General features: G+C 39.2%; 1 protein-coding gene across 5 annotated transcripts in view; it reads right to left on the bottom strand.

Annotated features, from left to right (window-relative positions):
* Positions 1–1,396: 1,396 nt before the first annotated feature.
* The window catches only part of raf1b (Raf-1 proto-oncogene, serine/threonine kinase b), a 28,403-nt gene continuing 10,043 nt past the window's right edge, over positions 1,397–19,756 (bottom strand). For 2 of the 5 annotated variants that reach the window (XM_015348237.2, XM_015348236.2), the window contains 17 exons: positions 15,031–15,260; positions 14,464–14,576; positions 14,210–14,312; positions 13,598–13,755; positions 12,376–12,468; positions 11,414–11,567; positions 10,690–10,749; positions 9,760–9,784; positions 9,547–9,653; positions 9,125–9,242; positions 8,621–8,705; positions 7,933–8,109; positions 7,241–7,287; positions 6,351–6,469; positions 4,348–4,479; positions 2,872–3,006; positions 1,397–2,452 (listed from right to left, as the gene is read on the bottom strand). In XM_015348237.2, the coding sequence (XP_015203723.1) occupies positions 2,312–2,452; positions 2,872–3,006; positions 4,348–4,479; positions 6,351–6,469; positions 7,241–7,287; positions 7,933–8,109; positions 8,621–8,705; positions 9,125–9,242; positions 9,547–9,653; positions 9,760–9,784; positions 10,690–10,749; positions 11,414–11,567; positions 12,376–12,468; positions 13,598–13,755; positions 14,210–14,312; positions 14,464–14,576; positions 15,031–15,234 (1,971 nt within the window). In that variant the 5' untranslated portion in view covers positions 15,235–15,260 and the 3' untranslated portion in view covers positions 1,397–2,311. The remainder of the gene's footprint in view (positions 2,453–2,871; positions 3,007–4,347; positions 4,480–6,350; positions 6,470–7,240; positions 7,288–7,932; positions 8,110–8,620; positions 8,706–9,124; positions 9,243–9,546; positions 9,654–9,759; positions 9,785–10,689; positions 10,750–11,413; positions 11,568–12,375; positions 12,469–13,597; positions 13,756–14,209; positions 14,313–14,463; positions 14,577–15,030; positions 15,261–19,756) is intronic. The other 3 variants (XM_015348239.2, XM_015348241.2, XM_015348240.2) reach the window with 3 other exon arrangements.

Genomic DNA, 19,756 nt, shown 5'->3' on the forward strand with positions numbered 1-19,756 from the left:
TTATTAGGATTCCTGCATGCTCCTGGGCCTGCAGTCTGGAAACCATGTCCTCAATCGCAGAACAGATGAATACCACCTGGAATATCTCAGCAGAATGAAAATTCCAGTCTGTCATTGGAGCAGGGTCTCGTTATTTCAGGATGTAGGTTATAGCTTGTGTGAAATGGTTTCTGCATTATCAAAGAAGTTGCACAGTCATCTTTCACCCCCAGCAGAACAACCCAACCTCCAAGCATAAGATGCTGGCCCACCAACTAACAAGAGGGAGGTTCAAAGGAGAACTAGTGACATTACAAAAGGCGGTGGGGAATTTAATATCTTGCAGAAATATTTCTTGGCTTAAGTACCCTGGGACTGGTCACTAGAAACATAAGGAAAAGGAAAGTCTGATCAAGGAAAAGGAGGCTCTCAGCTTGATTGGAAGGGGCTTTTTCAAGATCTGTTCAATACTGAATCCACTGCTAACAATTGGATATTCAATATTCCTAAATAAAAACCATCCTGACTCCAATCACGGAATAATGTGCATTGAAGCTGCAGTAGGTGCCTTGACAGAAAATGGAAAGAGAATGAACAGATTTAATGAGGTATCTCAGCAAATGGTACTTGGCTTTAATATTGAGGATAACAAAATTCTCCAACAGCAAGCTAAAAATCCATGCCATCGATTCAGATTCCTGATGAGCATGGGCATAGAAGCTATAATCAGTTTCATCAGGTTATACATTTCATCCTGGTGTCAGCTTCCTGGCTCTCAAAGACAATTACCTCTTCTCAGCTACCAAAAGAAGCATTTCAAAGCCACGGTAAAAGATGAAGAAATACAACTATGATCTCAGCAAATTATGAATTACGGCTTTTTCCCCCAACCAGATGAAAGAAGAACATCTGGAAAGGAGTCTGCCCCTTTTCCACCATGAAGTGTTAAAACAATGAAGCAGAAAGGGGCGATGAAGATGGCTCACCATTAAAAGATTAGGCACTACGAGACCCATTGTCCTCCCAGGCAAATGTTCAACTTTATTGAAATTGAAGACCCCATAATTGCCTTATTGGTCACCTCAGTTTTATACATGACAATGATGTCTTGAGTGCAAGGGATAGGTAAAGAAGGTATGAGTAACCACCTATGAAAAGATGTCATTTTTGTAGAATTAGGGGAGAGCTGTGTGTTCAGAAGACTCCAGCTGTGAGCACAGAGACCGAGCTCTGGCTGATTAATCGCCCACTACCCTTGGCTGGACACCTTAAGGTTTCACAGTCCCACTCACAGTTGGCTAGTGACGTCATCCCAACACGAACCTGGAATTATTGAACTCAACTTGCTCTTAGGTGAACACCTACTGTATACTGGTTGAGGTATAAGACATTTTGTCATCACAGTAACACACACAAAAACTATTTAACTTAATTTTATTAAAATACACTGGATAAACAATATTCTTGTTTACAATAAAAAGTTTATCCTCTTTAAGAAGCAACAGAAGACCGAAAACAAATTAAAATCCCAAATCATTTGAAGACACTAAAAACAGTCATATCATATCCTCTCACAGTTTTCCCATGACAGTGTACCCCTAGACAGACAGCACTGAGTATGACTTTAAACAGCTCTAGAAGCAAAATCATTACAAATACAATTTTGAGCCAACGCCATAAAATATTCATTTTGTTTATAACGAGGGGCCAGGAAAATACAGTAACCGTTTCCCTAATTTTACCTATGTAGTAAAGATCATACCATAAAACAGGTCCGAAAGTATTTTAGTAAATTGGGAAATGCAGCATGTTATGCTAGTTCTCATATAAGAGAGTGCTAAAAATACAACTCGTCCACTGAAGGGATTTTATGTACTGTTTCATCAAGTCTATGCACAATCTAATTCAAGTGGGAAAAAGCACTAAAATAAGTTAATGATCCCTGGAACATCTATGTCAACAAAAAAGCTTATTAAAATCCAACTGAAGGGGGTGGGGGGGTCAATTTAAATCCTTCAGCACAATTATGAAACAGACTTAAGAGTTTTAGTTTTTCTTCTTTCCACTGCTTGAAACTCTTCACTAGCCGTCTTCACCTTGTAGTCTGGCTATCCATATGTAAGTGATGTAAACTTGGGAGAACAAAAAGCTGTATTTTCTTCATAGTAATCCACAGCCCCTTCTTTCCTACAGTTCTCAACATTGGCTCTGGATTGCTGTCCATGGGTACGATGAATATATACGTATGTGTTTGTAAACACACACTATGCATTGCACTGGGTTTTTTTTTTCAGCTTAATGTATTTGGCTTGGGCTGGAGAAGAAGGTTGTGCTAGAAAACCGGCAGCTTCATGGAGGTCAAAGTGCATGAGTTAATGTCCTCTGTGTGCGAAGCTCGATGAAGGGACGGTTCGGAGGCACTGCGGTTGATTTTGGGGAGCGAGTGCTGCAGCAGCTCTATAGATGACAAAATCTGAAATACAGAACACAGGATGCCCTGTCTTAGGTCTCTTGGTTTCAGTCGACATGGGATCATAGCGAATAAGGTCAGCACCTTCCTCAATACTAAAAAATCTCAAATTAAAAAAAGTTCATTGGGCTAGATAGTAACAGATTTTATATGTCACAAATGTTATGTCCACATACTAGCTTGAACAGCAGGTAAATGCTAAACATTTAGAATTTTTGCTTAAAGAACTATATTGGATCCATTGCCTGTTAAAGACATTATGTAATATTTGTTTAAAATGAAGTACAGCTGTACAAAATGTTGCTCTGCTATGTTAAAATTACTAACGGAACTTTAGCAAGTGATATTTCTCGATAATGTTTTAAACTACAATCCTGCACTGACGGTAGGTTTTTTTTGTCTCCCCCATTAAATCACCCTACCTGAGGGAAGAGAGGCCTTTCATCTTTTGACTTTTTGATGCAGTCTGCTACAAGCCTCTTCATGGCTTTAGGACAGCTTTTGTACAGCTTGCTGAGATCTGGAGATAAATACCCTCTCCCAACCATGTAAATGATCTAGGAGCAAACAAAGTCAAGAGTCAAGAGTTTTGAAAAGCAAGTAGAAAAAGTCTACTTGGCTTACTGTGTACGTGTCAATAAAGTAAATATATGGCAGTAGCCTTTTTAGGAAAAAAAAAGACCTCTTGAGATCAGAAGAAACATGAACCTGAATTTGAAGACAGCAATGCCCTGGCACCATTCCATCATTCGAGATGACGACAGCAGAAAGGAATGGGCCTTGAGCCAGATATTTATAAAAATAATGTGTAAAGAGACCATAGGAATGCCAGCACAACAAACAAAAGATTGAGGCCCCAATGAGCTTCATCCTGTGGTCACAAGAGACAGTGTTTTTATTTCCCTAGCCTAAATTTAGTTCTGTGGCTCCAGGGTGACCACTTTAGTCATGTTGTGGGCCAACAGCCAGCGAGAGGATTCTTCTTCTTACTGGAGATGCTCTTGTAAACAATGTTGCAGACAATCCGACAGCTGCACTTTGATGATTGTGGGTGTTCATACGCGTCAAACGACAAGGCAACCTAAAAATTTTGCAATCTATCTCTTCAAAAAATATTTGACATTAAAAAAAAGCCTGGTTCTTTCTGGAAGCCAAGCAGGTTACTCGGCAAGGAGCCAAAAATGTGTCCCCCAGTATGAGGAGCGTGTCCGGATAATTTCATACATTTCTCTTTTACTCTTCAGGACCAAAACTGTTTTTACGTGTAACATGCCATTGGTTTAAATCTTAATAACCGAAGATGCTGCTGTTCTTAGTTTAAAAGAAACTAAGAACAACTGAGAAGTATTTGTTTTAATTAAAAAGGCTGTGATGCTTAAGTTTTTCAGACTTGTGATATTTGCTTTACAGCTTAAGTAACCTCGAGCTTGAAAGAGAAAACGTACCAAAATGTCCCAGTGCGAACACAGATAGGCGTTACATTCCACAAGGCTTTGGCGTGTGAGAGTTACATTCATGCTGGTGAACTATATGGTGTGTTCAGGGGCACACACAGACTAATCCACCTGTTCACGTTCGCTGTCCTGGTTCATGGAAACATTACAAATTTAGCCCTTAAAATGTATCCATCAGTTAATCTAGGAGATTCTTCTGTCCTCACACTCCTTTTGTAGCTCCGCAGCCTTGCAGCAGTTTCACCTTCAGGTCTACTGAGAAGGCTTAATATTTGAATTTGAATGCAAATCCCTTCGTATTTCCTAAGGATGGCATTTCCATAAAAAGCTGTAAACAAGACATTACCCCAGCAAGATTAAAAGTGCCCTTGTTAAACGTTACAAACAAAACCTTGGATGCAACCCATTAGCAACTTGTTTTACATTTCTCAGTAGATGATTTACCTGATCTCGACTGGCTATATGCGAGTAAGGCAGTTCTCCTGTCATTAACTCGAAGAGAACAATCCCATAGGAGTACACATCAGATTGGAAACTGTAAGGGTTGTTGTCCTGCATCCGAATGACTTCAGGAGCCTGGTAATAAAAAGGCAAACAGAATGCTTAAGAAAGCATAAACCACAGTTTGTAGGGCAATGAGCTGTTGTACAAAACAGCTGTAGCATACAGAAAAGCTAACACTGGTTGTTCATTTGACACTCCTATTTAATTTAAGTTTAAAACATTTAATTATATTAAGAAATCTTTTACTCATCTGAGATTAAGGTATGGTTAAACTGGTATTCCATTTTTAGATTTGTATATAGTCTGTTCTCAGAAAAGATTATTTTTTATCATTTCTCTATGTTTTTAAATATGGGGTAAGATATTTTAAGGATGGAAAAATAATGCTTTTGCTATTATGTCACTGAAATCCACTTAGCCTTGTGAACGATACCTATACTAAATCACTATTTAAATCTACCTTTATTTGGGGAGGTTAAAGGTTAAAGGTTAAATTAGCCTTTATTTGGGGAGCTATTAAGCTTTTATGATCAAATAATTTCAAACATTTTTGAATAGGGCTCTCTCACTCAATTTGAAAAACTGAATCAAGAGACTGCAACAAATATAAGACACTAGTGTTGACTAGGTGAGCTGAGAAAACACGTTAGTAAGAACAAAGATTTTTTTCTCAGATTTTTCTAAGATGGAGGTGTTTCATACCATTATTTTTGGTACAAAAAAAACTTAGCCCCCTTTATCTGCACATCAGGTAACCATCTTTGTTATCTTCCTCAGAATGCAGTTCTTTAGCCATTAAGTCTTTCTCTAGGAGGCTTAGTTGACATTGGTTGTGATGAAGTACAAAAACCTGCCTTCTATGAAATCTCAACTGATATCAGCCAGTATGTTTCAATCTCATACTAGAGAATGGAATTATAAAATAAAAAGGTGAGAAAAAATAAAATACTGTATGGGGAAAAACTCCCATACAGTACAAATGTTTTCTGTGGGGGTTTCACCTCTGTTGTTTAAAATAACTGCTAAGGAATGGAGCAAATCTGATTTGAAGTGCTGCTGAACTCATTCTTCCCTTTTCTGCATGGCTTGAGAAACCTATAAACGATAAGATCACAACATCTCTTTCCTGCTACGTCTTTTCCAAAATAAAAGCCACTTTTCTGTCATGTTTATTTTAGAAAATTACATGGAAAATAAAGAGCTGGAATGTGAACAAACGTAACACAGGGTTCATTTATATAACCCCCTCTCTTTGTAGCTAAAGTTGTCCTTTTAAATGGTTGGTACTACAAATGGAAAAATACAATGCAGTATTTCTTATGTACTGCTAATATTATAGTGGTGATAATGCAAAGGATATCATCTAGTTTATGACTCTTCCTCTGCCAAATCCACACAAACTAGTGTTATTAGCTTTAAACCTATTCTACATTTATATTACTTGTTAGGACAATTCAGAAATGACATAATCCTTAACCAGAATTGTTTACTGAGAAAGTCCAAATTAGATTTCTTTTTCTATTTAATTCATCATTTGTATCATTTTGGTGCTTATACACGTGGAATTGTTGTGCTTCTGTGGCTGTATTTGCATGTCAATATCTTTTAAGTTCTTCCTTAACCTTCTTCTTAATCTATAAATTTCAAACTGAGAACCATCTTGTTTACCTTCCACTTGTTTCTAACATCACAGCTGAACACAAACTAAAACACTATCTCCAAACTGATGGACCAAACTAAAGAAATTCAGAAGAGATCAGATTCTTAGGAAAAAAAAAACTTTGATTTATGGTCATTTCAGAGATGTGCTGTTTTAAACTTAGCTTTCAAAACTAATAACCCCGTTAGATGACATTTTTGAAGGTTTATGCCTGTGTACTTAAATATACAGTGTGTAGATTCAGTAAAGACGTAACACACTTCAAGCGTGCTCACTTACTCACCATCCACAGTATAGACCCTGAAGGCTGTTCAACTTGATGAGAACCACTCCACCTCGCTTTTACTGTTGCTAGTCCAAAGTCCCCAATCTTCACTGTCAACCCTTCATGCAGGAAGATATCTTCACACATGCTCAGGACAATATACTGTACACCTAATGGTTTGCAATAATCACAGCCTTTCCTGACTGAGGGAACCAAGATCATTATGCATCATTCAATTACAAATCCATACTTTATGTTTGAGTTTTCAAATGTCACGGCATTTGGGCATTTTGTATGGTTTCCTAGAACAGAATAAGGATGGGTTCTGTCAGAAATTCTCTTCTGTGTTCTGTATAGAAGTACAATTCCTAGGAGGATCTGCAAATCTTAACTTTTAATGACAGGTACTGCTGTTGCTTCTGAGCTCCAGGGCTCAAGGATTCCTTTTGGCCTCCCAGTTCTGGGATTGTGTGCTCTAACTTGACACGCTGCATTTTGAGGAGCGACTCCAGCTCCTGGATTGAACTTTGAATGCATCAAAACCTTACTCGCGATCCTCATTAGACCCCAAACCGAAGATGATTATCAATCTGACACGATAACTAAAAAATGAAGATCAGCTCCCTTTTGCTTGCCAATGTAAAGGCTTTATGATACAAGTTTGGCGTAAGACAAGGTTAATAATGACAGCAGCATCTGACTAGCCCAGAAACATGTCAATTGTGTCAGTTTTTAGTGAAGATACGTGCTTTTCTGCACCTAAGCAGTTATGAGGGTGTAGCAGTTTTCACATTTATGACTAGTAGTCCACTCCTCCTAACCATCTCCTCCCTCCAGAAAACCATTCAGGATTCTCATAACATCTGTCAAGACATGACAGTGTCAAGCAATGATCAAGAAAAGGATACTGTTTGATTTCATGTCCCGATGGATAATATGCTTAGCGTGCAAATAGCTAGAGGGGGGAAAAAACTGTTAAAATAAAAACACAAAGTATCGCAAAATGTTTTGTACAAAAACCACAGTAGAGGAATCTACTTAACGCAATTTTCTTTCATTCACTTGTGATCTCTTCATTTTATACGCACACATTTTACTACATAACAGCACAGAAAAATTATTAAAGAAGCAGACTTAAAGTTGCTTCTCTTTGCTTATATGTGGTCTGCAATCACTGATGGGAAATTTGTTTGGGTTAGAAGAAAAAAATGAAAAAAAAAACCACCACTATCGTGTTGTTCTACAGGGATGTTGATAAACCACAACAGGAAGAGCTGTGTGCCACACAGAGAGAACACTCTGAACCACAAACCGGTTGGCACAGCAAGGGTGATGTATTAACCCCAAAAAAAAGCTGTAAAAAACAAGCCGATTCTCATCAGTACGAAGGATCTAATAATAGCATCATAAAATTGCATTTGTTTTTTAAACAGTGTATCTGAGTGTGGCTTTGTGTGAGAGGTCTCAGAAACAGACCATAAACAAATTCAACTGTAAAATCTAATGAGAGCTTAAAGAGATCGACCCTGGTCAATCCACTACAAACTGTGTGTGTGGAAGGCATATTTGCTAAACACCTTTTAACATTGGCTGCACTTACTCCATGCCCTGCGCAGTCTGCCTGGCGATGTCTATGAGCCGGAACATCTGGAAATTTGTTTCCTGGACATGCAGGTGTTTGTAAAGACTACTGCCCTCACACCACTGTGTCACGATGGCCAAGTTGTCCTTCGTCATGTAGCCCATAAACAATAAAATGTTGACATGTCTTGTTTTTCTGTATGGAAAAAGTGAAAGGGACTGTTATCGACGGATGACAGATGAAAAAATTCCTCCTTTATTACCGCTAAAGACCTTCCTTCTTATCGTGGTAAGATAAAGATGTAAAATCTCTTTGCCTCATTTGTCTATTGTTTATATGGTATACAGAAGTTTCAATCACTCTCTTTAGCACAGTTTAGTTTATTGTTCCCTTGAGGTGGGGATTTACCTGACCTTACTCATCATTTGGCTCAATGCACTTTCCTTTAAAGATGACAAATATTAGGGAAATACAGGCATTTCTTTAAAGTAAGATGGGATCCCATTCTTAGGTCCTCGATAACTGGTGCCAACAGCCACACAGTTCTTCCCACAAAAATCCTTCACTCCTTGATTCTGTTCTAAAAATGCCTCCTTTGTCACCTTTTAAACAAAGATGTATGAAACAGCTCTTCATTCCAGAACTAACTCCTGTACGATTTTAAATGCCCTAGGATAATATTAGGTCTGTTCCCCTCATTTCTTACCTCAGGACTGCCACTTCATTTCTGAAGGCCTGAAACTGTTCTGGCGTTGGATCAGTGACCTTGAGAATTTTCACAGCGACATCACCTACGCGAAAAAGTTCCTCTGTTTACTAGAGTTTCACACACCACAGAGAAATGCTGTGTCTCGCCCCCATCAAGAACAAAATTTAAGATTATTCTATAGGTTTTTGAACTGAATATAACAAAACATTCTTCCTAAATATGACAGCTGTAGGATCTGTAAAAGTCTCATTTCTAATTCCTCCAAATGATACTGATATAGTAATGGTATAGCTTATTTCCACAGGATTTGACGTCTGCCCTCCTAAATAGGTTTACTATAATCACATTTTCTGTTACCAGAACTGCTTGGGTGTTCTGTTTAAACAATAATCCATATTTAGATGATCTGCTGTCGTAGTGAAGCTCATTCTGAACAATGGCACTGCACAGTGGCAGGGCATGCAATGCAACATGGTTTTCATTTTTATGGAAAACATTTACCATGCCATTTCCCCTTGTACACTGTCCCAAAGGAGCCAGAGCCTATCCTAGATAGCAGCATGACCTCATTGGCTTCAATTTCCCAGTAGTAGCTGGAATCTCTTTTGTCCCTTGGTCGCTGAAAGAGGGCAAACAGAATTAGCTACTATTCTCCAAATTTGCTTCACCACACTTTCAAGCAGTGATGGCAAAATCCAACAATATTTAAGTGTAATGAAGCTTTTTAGGACAATGTTATGCCCCACTTTAGGGTCAAATGCTGTACACATGCAAACAGGGATCTACAAGTTTAACCTCTAAAGAACATCTTGTAAATGACACACATTCATAATATCAAGTAAAGTATCAGATTAAAAGAAGAAATTATAGATAGATGGTCTGTTTCTACCAAGCTGAATCATGCAAATTTCAACAGGACCTACAATTTTGTTTTTTTCTTGCGTGTTGGAAGCAGGGGCTCTCTCTCTGTGAGCAGGCACAGGGGTTTTGGACTGAGACCAGCCAGTCGGACTCTGACTGGTGGGGCTCCCTGTAAGAGATGTGCAATGTGACTAGGAGAAACGCATCCTGGTATTAAAGTAGAAGCAAATGGGCAAATCAGATAACCAGAAAAATATGAACTGTTAAACTATTACCTGATTCGTGACTTCTGATTGCATCCTAGAAAAAGAGGAGAAAAAAGATCAGAAAACAAAAAGCATTCCCATAAAATCCAGTGATTTTTAAAATGTAATTAAGTGGACGATGACATTTCTTTTAGATTTAAATGAAAGCTCAAATACAATCTGTTGCACTGAGACGCACCTCAGTTAAAACACCAATCAGGGCATCACCTTCAGCTGCGTTTTATCTTCAGGGAACATTTTGTACAAGTTGATTGAGATATGTGGGCAATATTCTGCTCAGGCAGTGAAATAACTAATGTGGTGCTAAAAGCTTCCTCATTCCGAAATGTGCAGAACATTGTGGGGGCCACACCTAAGACTTACTGGAGACACTCCAAAACACTGGCCTTTTTAACAAGAACACTGAGATGTAACTGTTCAAGATAGACAAATAACAGTAACAAGACAAAGGGGTTCCTGTTTGCGACGTGGAATATTCAGCTGCAATCTACCTCCAAAGTGAAGAAAAAGTAAAGGGTTCACTTACACATTAACCACATCTATTCAATATCAGAAGCTTTTACCATTCTGTGTTTCTCTGAAAGCTCTTTTTAAAGAAATACTGTATAACCTAAATATTTAAAATAAAATGAACTTAATGTTCTCAAGTGGCACACCCTTGCTAAATTTAGAGTTCCCCTTCAGTTTCTAAAGCGATGCCTTGGAGGCTAAAACACTACATAGAAGAACACTCCTTAACTCTAATTAGCTGTTAATTATGAGTACTGAAAATGTTTCCACATTATGGACAGCTTCCCTGTGTGGAAATGCTGAAAGACTGAACCATGTCTCTGTCTCATAACTGCGGCCTGGGAGCAAAGAGTGCTCATTTGTAATCTTTACTGCCCTTATTTTTCGGGTAGCTGCAGCAAAAGCAGTGGAGAAGCAAATAATACCTACTCTTCCTCTCAGGCAAAATCGCCGACACCAGGAACTAGGTGAAGCATTCAGGCAATCTAGCTACTCCACGCCATGGCACAAGGGGAAGGAGAGCGAAGAACAGAGGAGAGAATGAAAGAAAACGAAAGCGATAAAAAGAAGGAAAAGGACTGCTGAACAGGGTGGCACCTGTGGGGCCCTGTCTCGAAGCCTTGCCTTTCGTTTCTTCTTTTTGTGGAAAACAGGGCACCCAGCAGGCATTCCAACCCTCTCCAGCACTAAACCATCTAAAACAGGCGGGAAAGAAAGAGGCAGGAGAAGTGCAAAAGCGAAATGTGTTTCAGAACGGGGGGGGAGATAACTTACTTAAAAATAAACCAAAACAAATCAAAAGCCATGGCCATGAAATAGTAGATCCACTGAAATACATATCATTTACTTCTCAACACATTCCTGCTCCTGTCACTGTGAAGTGAAGCTACTATTCCCTTGGTACATTTTTAAAAACGTCTTGGTCATTTTGTGCATGGATGCTTTGCACAAATACTTCAGGGCCAACATCATGCTCTGAATTACATGGAATTTTTATACAGGGCTACATAAGTCCTTAAGATTCCATCACTTTTAAAATAGTCATCTTGGTGTCTTGTTACGGTTATATTGATTATTTTATGAGTCCTTATTAATGTTCCAAAAACCTACCACGAGCGAAACCAAGTAAATCATCTCTCATCTGGTCGTTTACCTCTATGATGCTACTGTCAACTGGCATGGTAGTGCTGACCATGTGGACATTAGGGGTGGACGTAGACCTCTGTCTCTGAGAAAGAGCTCCCCCTGTGGGTGGGTAGGGTGTTATGTAATTAAAGGCATGGGGTGTAGAATGTCTGTGCTGGGAGCTGTAAGAAAAACAGAGAAAGGATGTTCAGAATTCAAACTAGTAGGTTTTTTCCTCTACAGCCCTCCTACCAGTCATCACATTTGTTAGAGTCAGAAAAGGCTTAGAAAACAATTGCACCTTTTCTTTCCTGAGATTCTAAAGGATCTTAGTTTATAATTTTAGTGGTAAACAAGAGCAATAGAAACCATGTCAACCAGTTCATTGTGCTCCTTAAAAAAGCTGTCTATCTTCAAATATAAATTAGATTAGGTCACCTAAATGGGCAGTATGGGCAAGGGCAGAGAAACATCTTGCATTTGCAACTAGCACAGAAAAGGAAATCAAAACTGCTGTCTTTAATAGAGCCTTTGCTAAGACAAGTGTATTTTACAGAAGCTCTGACCAGGACCTCTCGGGACAAAAACCAAACCCTCTACAATTTCAGAGCTGTCTTTTTCTGCTGTGCTAGCTGGACACACCCTTGACTAGCAAGCGCTTTGTGTTTTATCACCGTGGAAGCAGCAACGGAACACACTGCAGCGATGACAGGGCACAATCTGCGTCTGCTGGCCCGCTTTCATTAGAGTAAATAAAAAAAGGAGGAAGTGCTGAGTATTCTAGAATTACACTGTGGAAATTATTACGTTCTGGACACGGCTTCCAGGCACTCTCCACGCCATTGTGAAGTACGTGATCTTTTGTTTTGTCAAAAGACGTAGATTATTCCCCGCAAATCAGTTTCTTAAGCCTGACACTGCAAAGCTCGGACCCTGCTCTTCCACACTGCTTCTATGGCAAAAGTTGAAATCACAAAAAACACTGCTTACCTGGGGGGGAATCGTGAGAGGGAGTCCCGCATTCGTCGTGAAGTTAAAGGAGGCAGAGAGGGGGCCCCACTCTCTCCTGGAGTTGGAAACAATCTGAGACAGAGCATGTCAGTTCAGTGAAAGAAAATCTAAAGAGAATCCCACTCTGTATGAAATTCTCCACAGAGAAACACTGCACTCTTATTTATTAATGTATTCCAACATCAGCCTCTAACCTTAACGCTAGCCTGCAAGTGAAGCAAAATCTACCATCTGCATTCATTCGTCTACTCTATGTCTATTATAGCAAAAATACCTTTAGACAAATAGCAAGCCTGCCCTGCATAAAGACAAGCCCAAAACAATAATGTTAACATTTGAAGGAAATCACACTTTGCTGACTTCCCCCTATTATACAAAGATGCACTGTTTATAAATAAAGCACCCACAGAGAATTACCTTTATGCTAAAGCCTCTTCATTTACATTGATATCAATCTATAAAGCACAGTGAACTAAAAATAGATGTTTATAGAGATAAACAATGCAAAATCCATTTTGATTTACAATACAACACTGGCATGCACACAACTCAGAAGCAAGATATATTGCCTCTATTAGTGGGACTGTGGGAAGAGAAAACATTTTTTTTTAAAATCTGGCTAGGATGAAACCAAAATTTGAAGCTAAACATCTCTGGTATCGCAATTCAAAAGCCTAGTGCCAGATAGCACTTTTTTTTTTTAAACTCGCCTTCGTACTCCAACGTAATGGAAACCTACCATCACACATAGGTCTGCAATTTGTTATTGGCTGCTGGTTTGAAGTTATGATTTAATCTTGGCTTTAGTCAACATGTTTTTAAGAAAAAAAAACATGCAGCATATTTTGTGTTTTCCTCCTCAGTTTCCTGTAACTATGCAGCAAACAGCCACTGATGAATACTGCAGAATAACTGTGGTGTAACTAAAGCCAAGAGTAATATAGCCTATGACGTTTTTAATGACAATCACCCTCTTGACACCCAAAAGATGCCTATAGCACTACAAGACTAGTAAAAATATATCTTTAACTTCACCATTCATATCTGAAGTCTGCTTTCTTTGAATAGTCACATATATAACATTATAATAAGCTAAAAGGGAAACCAGAAGAAGGAAAAGGGTTTACAACAACCACAAAATTTGCAACAGTTCCTCTAACGTTTTGCTAGTTTTCCATGTTAATTATAAGGCGATACTTACAGAAGCTGTCTGATGTTGCTCCAGTCCACACACATGGTAGGGACCTTGGTGCTGCAGTGCTCATGGAATTTATAGCCACAAGTCTGGCAACGAAAACCGTTTAAAAGAAACTTCTGACATATGTCACAAAAAGCCAGCTTCAAAAACGTTTTCCGGACCTGCAGAGAATAGAAACAAATTTGTTTTTACACATAAGAAGGTTAAAACCAACCACTTGAAAAAGAGACTTCTACTTAGGCAAATGATAAGAGAACAAGTCTGTACATCCACATCCTTCTCCCTATCAGAGATCAACAGATAATGTCTTGTTTGTTTAAACTGTTTTACTCTATGTCCCCCGCTGTGCTGGTCTAACACCAGGTAAAATGCATGCTTAAATCATCAGAACATTCAAATGCAATTTTTCTCATAAAAAATGTTTTCAAAAACTCAAATCACTCCAAAATAAAAATACTTTGGTGCCAAAAACAGTTTTTGCATTCAGAGAAAAATAACAGCTCTGCTCACCATCTTATGAATGGTAGAACTGCTCATCATTTTAGTATGCCCACTAAGCCACATGTAAAGAAACACCAAATTCACGGTTTCCAGTTACAGATTGAAGATACTCACAAAATTGTGCGTTGTTAAGGGTACGTGGTCTAAAACCTCCACTAGCAATTCCTCCCCAATCAATGAGGTAGAATCCGTATTCCAATCCATGCGGGATTTTCTGCTGTATCGAGAGAGCAAGCAAGCCACACAGTAAACACAGATCCAATGGGAAGCTCTTTCCAGGTCTGAAAGGGTCACGGAACTGCCCAGTCAAAGCAACCCGGCAGCTTGAAAACAAATCCGTGCCTAATGTACGCTCACTTCATGATTACCTTCTCTGTCCTGGGTGCAGCCTGAAGACAGCACAACATTCCGGCTGGAGACCCCTAACTTTCAGGGCCTTAATGAGGCAGTTGTGTAGGGTCACTCCAGGACGCACATTCACCTAGAGGAGAACAATCTACATGAAGCTGTGCAGAAAAAGTGAAACCCTTAGGTGTGCCTTACTGTTTGGTTTCACCGAAAGCTCAAACCTTTTCTTTCTGCAATTGTAAGGACACGCCACTCCCACGTGTTTGGGATGAAATCATCCTTGTATCAGTGCTCTGTAAATGGAGTAAGAGTCTTTGGATACAAGAATGGCCATGTGGGTTGATCATTTAATTTGACTTAAATATTTATGATGCCATACACATTCGCACGGACCTGCCATACCTCACAAATCATACCCACACAGGGCAAAACAATCCAAATATTAAAAAGAAATTATAAGGGGAAGTTGCATCTCGAAAAAACAGAACTTTTTTGTAAAACTATTCTATTTCCGTTCCTTTTGGCTGAATTGGCAGCAGGTCACCTTGCAAGGCAAAGACCCTGAGGATCCCCAACCCCATACCCACCACAGTGCGCTGTTTGTTGGGCAGGTAGACCCGGATGGTGCTGCTGGCCTTGCTGGGGTCGGGGATTTTGCCATCATCCGAAGAGCGCCGCTGGTAAGGGAAGCCCTGGACAATGGTGGGCGACATGCACTGACCGTCGAACACCGACTCCTTCAGGCCAAACCCATTGCTAATGGTCTTCCAGGCTCCTTGAATGTGCTCCATTGGCAAAAGACGCTACCTTTAAAAATCTAAATTGACAAAAGGGAGGGAGGGACAAGGCTTACTGGTCGAGAAGGTTCTAGCAGGAGAAATGAATGCTCAGTCGGCTGAACTACATTTGAACTTCACAGCTGCCACATGCTGTATGAGCTCAGATCAGAATGTAAGCAATGACACACCACATAATTAACAGAAGGATTATATACATATTGTATTTTTACAGTAAGTACTCTAGAAATGTTTGACACTCTGAATGTATGTCACCATTTTTGTGTTGCTGTTTCCATAGAATCTAACTATTCACTATAAGTTATTTATAAATATCGTACAAAGTTTTTTTTAAAAATAAGCACTTTCTCAACAGCTCTGAAGAGCTTTTGCATGTTGACTTTAAGGACTTTATTGCGATTGCAAGGCAGAGTAAACTAATCACAACCACAAGAGTTCTTGTTTAATTCATTGGTCAGCCGTCAAATCCTAATATCTTTAATACTTTACTTTTTCATGGTATACTAAGAGATTAGATTTTGTTGGAAAATCAATAGGTTTCCACTTAGTATGAATAATCTAAAATAACTTAAAAAATAAAGACTACTTTAAAATTTAGAGCTATAACAAAATGCAAGAACATACAAATACAGTAGTGTTTGCATATCACTTGAACAGAAGGATTGGTGCATATTTTCTCTTTGAAGTGTGCTGTATGATTGCTCAATATTGCACTATATCATCACTACATCAGTGCTTATGTACAAAAGCTAATTTTAGAAACTAATCCATTTACTCTTGCACAAGCATAACCATGTTAGCTTCAAGAAACAGAATTTTGGATATCTTTTTAACCTTTGAAACAGTTTCTTCCTTTTGAAAATGAACTGTAGGGGAATTTGAATTGTCAGCATTAAGGTCATGTGTTTTTAGGGAGGCTTTATTTTGGAAAGAAAGGAAAAGGAAACCAGCTAATTTAAAAAGAAACTATCACAGTAGTATTTTCTTTATGAGCTGATATTGCTCAAAACATAACAGCATGTGACCAGACTTAAACCTCTTAATGACGCACTTTCAGTATGAGAGAAGACTTAGCAGGAAGGCTGCTTACTCAGCAGAACCAATACTGAAAAAGCACCAAAGAGACGTCTCAGCCACTGATCATACCATTCAAGTTAGTTGTTGGGACATTAAACTACTTCATAATCTTCCATGGTGCCAGACGTACCTCTTCTTGGCAGAAGAGCAGACTTAAAATAACATTCATCATGTTATTCCAACAGAATCATGTCTTTTAGGATTAGGTCCCAGACTGTTTTCTAAAAATACATTTCAAATGCTGTATACATATCTGGGCAGTTTCTTTTTCTGCCTTGTAACATACTTAGTGCAAGTAGATGAGCACAGAAGCATTCTGAGCCAATTAAACTACAGCAGTGAAACTGAAGTAAAGCCTGAATCCTGATGCACTCATGAGCAGCTTCAGCAAATGTCAGGCAAACATTCGCATTAGTTCTTCATTTTAGCGTAACATCACAACTGGCACCAAGCCAGCTAAGGGCCACATGAGGAGAGCATCATGTATGCCGTCTTGTGTATTGAAAATACTTTTTTGACATGATCTTCTGAATGTATAAGCTTAAAAACACACCAGGGGTGACCTGTAGTGCACACAGTGGTTCATGGTTTTAATCTTGCTCTGGTTGGTAGCCATAGTCCTACCATTCAGTAAATATGAAGGCTGCCAGTTCTCTATTTTATGAAGAAGCACTATCCTCAAGCATTGATCAATTAAAAAAACATGCACTGCTACATCTTTAGGGATGACCAGTGTCACCAGGCCAGCAACAAGAAGAACATCATATCGGCTCCAACACATCCAGGACGATGGTTTCACAAAGGTCCATTAGAGCTGGGCTTCACAATGGAACAAAGGACAACATCTCACGACACTGTAACAATACTTGATTTGGTCATCTCACACACTTCAAAGTTGCAGGCTTTCTCCCCATTTTCTGTTCCAAGGGCAGATCACTTTCTTTGGTTCTTAGTGATATGAGAATGAAAAAAGAAGACGTTTCAAGGTGTCCAAACCTGCTATAGCCAATGACACTGGACCCCAGTAGTAGGTCGACGGGGGAGTCCTGCTATGTTAAGTCTTCGTTTCTCCAACATTTCAATTTCGGGAAATTCTTTCCCAGCACAGGCAAAGAAAAAAAAACATCACATAAAGGACATCTTCATCTCCCAACAGCCAGAAATGTTTTCTGCCTAATGTTATAGCCTGTAGAAACCCCTATTTTCAGTGACCCAGACTGGCGGAGTGGAGAATACAACAGTTGATGCTTTGTATGTAGAGCCCAGCACCATGGAGTGTGGTCTCTGGCAAGAAGCCAGGATCCCCGGCCCCTCCTTGAAAAATCCTGTGGTTTATTAACTGGGAGTTGAACCTTCTGTGAACCCCAAGGTAAGGCAACTCTTCTCCAAGACACATATATCTACTAACTGCTGGCTAGAGACCCCCATTAACTGCCTGCCACTGGTTTCATGAGGATACAGACAAACCCTTCCGGCAAACACAAACATGGGACATTTGCTGCCTTCCTTTCACAACTATCATTTGCTTTGGGAGAATCCTAAAACAGATCAGGCAAAATAAGACCATCAGGGAAGTCCTGAAGAATATTTATGCCATGAAAGCAGTCACTTTCAGCATTAACAGAGCTGTGACTGACAGCAGGTCTGTGGAAGCTGGGAGATAAAAGACTGAAATAAAAACAATACTCAAAGATTTAAAGAGTTAAGGGCTGAAAAAGGTCTGCACAGTTATCTCTCAATGAAAATGTCCTCAGCATACTTGGAAGGTTATTATACCAGTTTAAATATTCACAAAGAAGAAAGCACTCAGCAACATTAAATATAGATGCTCCTATGAGTATTACTTGAAATGAATCATAATAGTTGGTTCTGGGAAGAAAGCAAAAAAACACATCGCCTGTTATTAACCTTTGCATACTTCAAATTTCTGTGCTAACATTAAATGCCAATACAGCATCATTGCCAAATTCCCTGTAATAAAAACCAAAATTCTTTAAAACGATCAGTCAGGGTCTAACTGATAGGCTCTCCTTACGCCAAGCATGAAAGAGTCGTTTCCTTTATGAATCAGCAACTACTTTGTCAATGTGTGGACGATTGGAATGCCACAAAAATGTCTAACAGTCAGGAGACACTGCATACTAGTATACAAACAACAGCCTTTATTAGTGACTTTATTAGGTACTGAACTACTCATGTTTAACTAGTAAACTACAAGTGGTTTTGAAAGCTTCCAAGTCTAAGTCTTCTAAGTTCCATAATGACATCGCAGCAACTGCTTTTTCCCCAAGACTGAGGCAGTGTGAATTAAAAAAAACAGGGGTCAAGTAGCAATTTTGGGTCATGCAGGAACCCATATATTGCCATTTTTCAATTGTGTTATAAAAATGCTACCTACAAGCATTTTGTAAGTTGCATGGTTTCGCATTTAGTGGCAGCAACAGATATTGAAGAGGAGCAGTCTGTGGTATGGGTCGTGTTTCACATAGCGAGTGATGACCTAATGTGGTTGTAAAAGGTGTCAGATCCACACGTGAGGTGAAAGACCGGAGGAGGTTCTGTTATGTGATGCACCTACAAGTTCAATTAAATCAGTGCAGTGGCTCCTAAGACAGCAGTAATTGGACTTTTGCGCACACAACGGCTGTCAGGCAGTCCTTGTGCTCAAAGAAGGAGCCCCATTTTGACATTTTGACAAAACCTTCTTCTTCAGAAAAGCCTTTACTTAACTGGTTCCTTTCTTCACCCCTCTGCTCTTCTTAATACCACCTTCCACGGTCTCCTCTATTGTTATTGTTGTAATTATAATTGTGTCCTATCTTGTGAAATCTTCTTATTTATTGTTGTAGTCTTCTTATTTATTGTTATTGTCATCCTGTAAAGCGCTTTGAGAAGCCACCTTTAAAGGCGCTATATAAAATAAAGTTTATTATTATTATTTTATGTTAATCGTTTTGTGCCTTAAATAACTCCTACCAAGTCTGGAATCCACTGGCCATGTAGATTTTCCTCAGGAGCAGTTTGTGGCACAGGATGTGTATCAACAAAAAAATAAGATAGCCCTTCTGCTTTATGCAGGAACCCTGTTTCACTGTCTGGCAACGGCACCGTCACTAGAATGGTATGTACCCACTTTGGAGTTAACTGGCCAAGCGATGTCTGAAGAGCAGTTAGAGCTATAGGATGCATTATGCCAAGCAGAGTTGGTGAGCTGAGGTACACGTAAAAAGTATCACTGCAACCTGTGACATGCAAGTCTGAAGCAGGTTTTAAACATGCCCTGAAACAGGCCAAGTTTCAGGATAATGCCAAGGAGCATATTTCACCAACCAGATGGCTCCTGGTAGCGGATTTTCTTAATTTGTCGTGAACACGAACTCATAAATCTCTGGACAATTTCATTTTGAGAAAGCGCATTCAAATTAAAATCTTGAATTAA

This window comes from Lepisosteus oculatus, chromosome 4 (assembly GCF_040954835.1).
Source record: "Lepisosteus oculatus isolate fLepOcu1 chromosome 4, fLepOcu1.hap2, whole genome shotgun sequence".
NCBI lineage: Eukaryota > Metazoa > Chordata > Actinopteri > Semionotiformes > Lepisosteidae > Lepisosteus > Lepisosteus oculatus.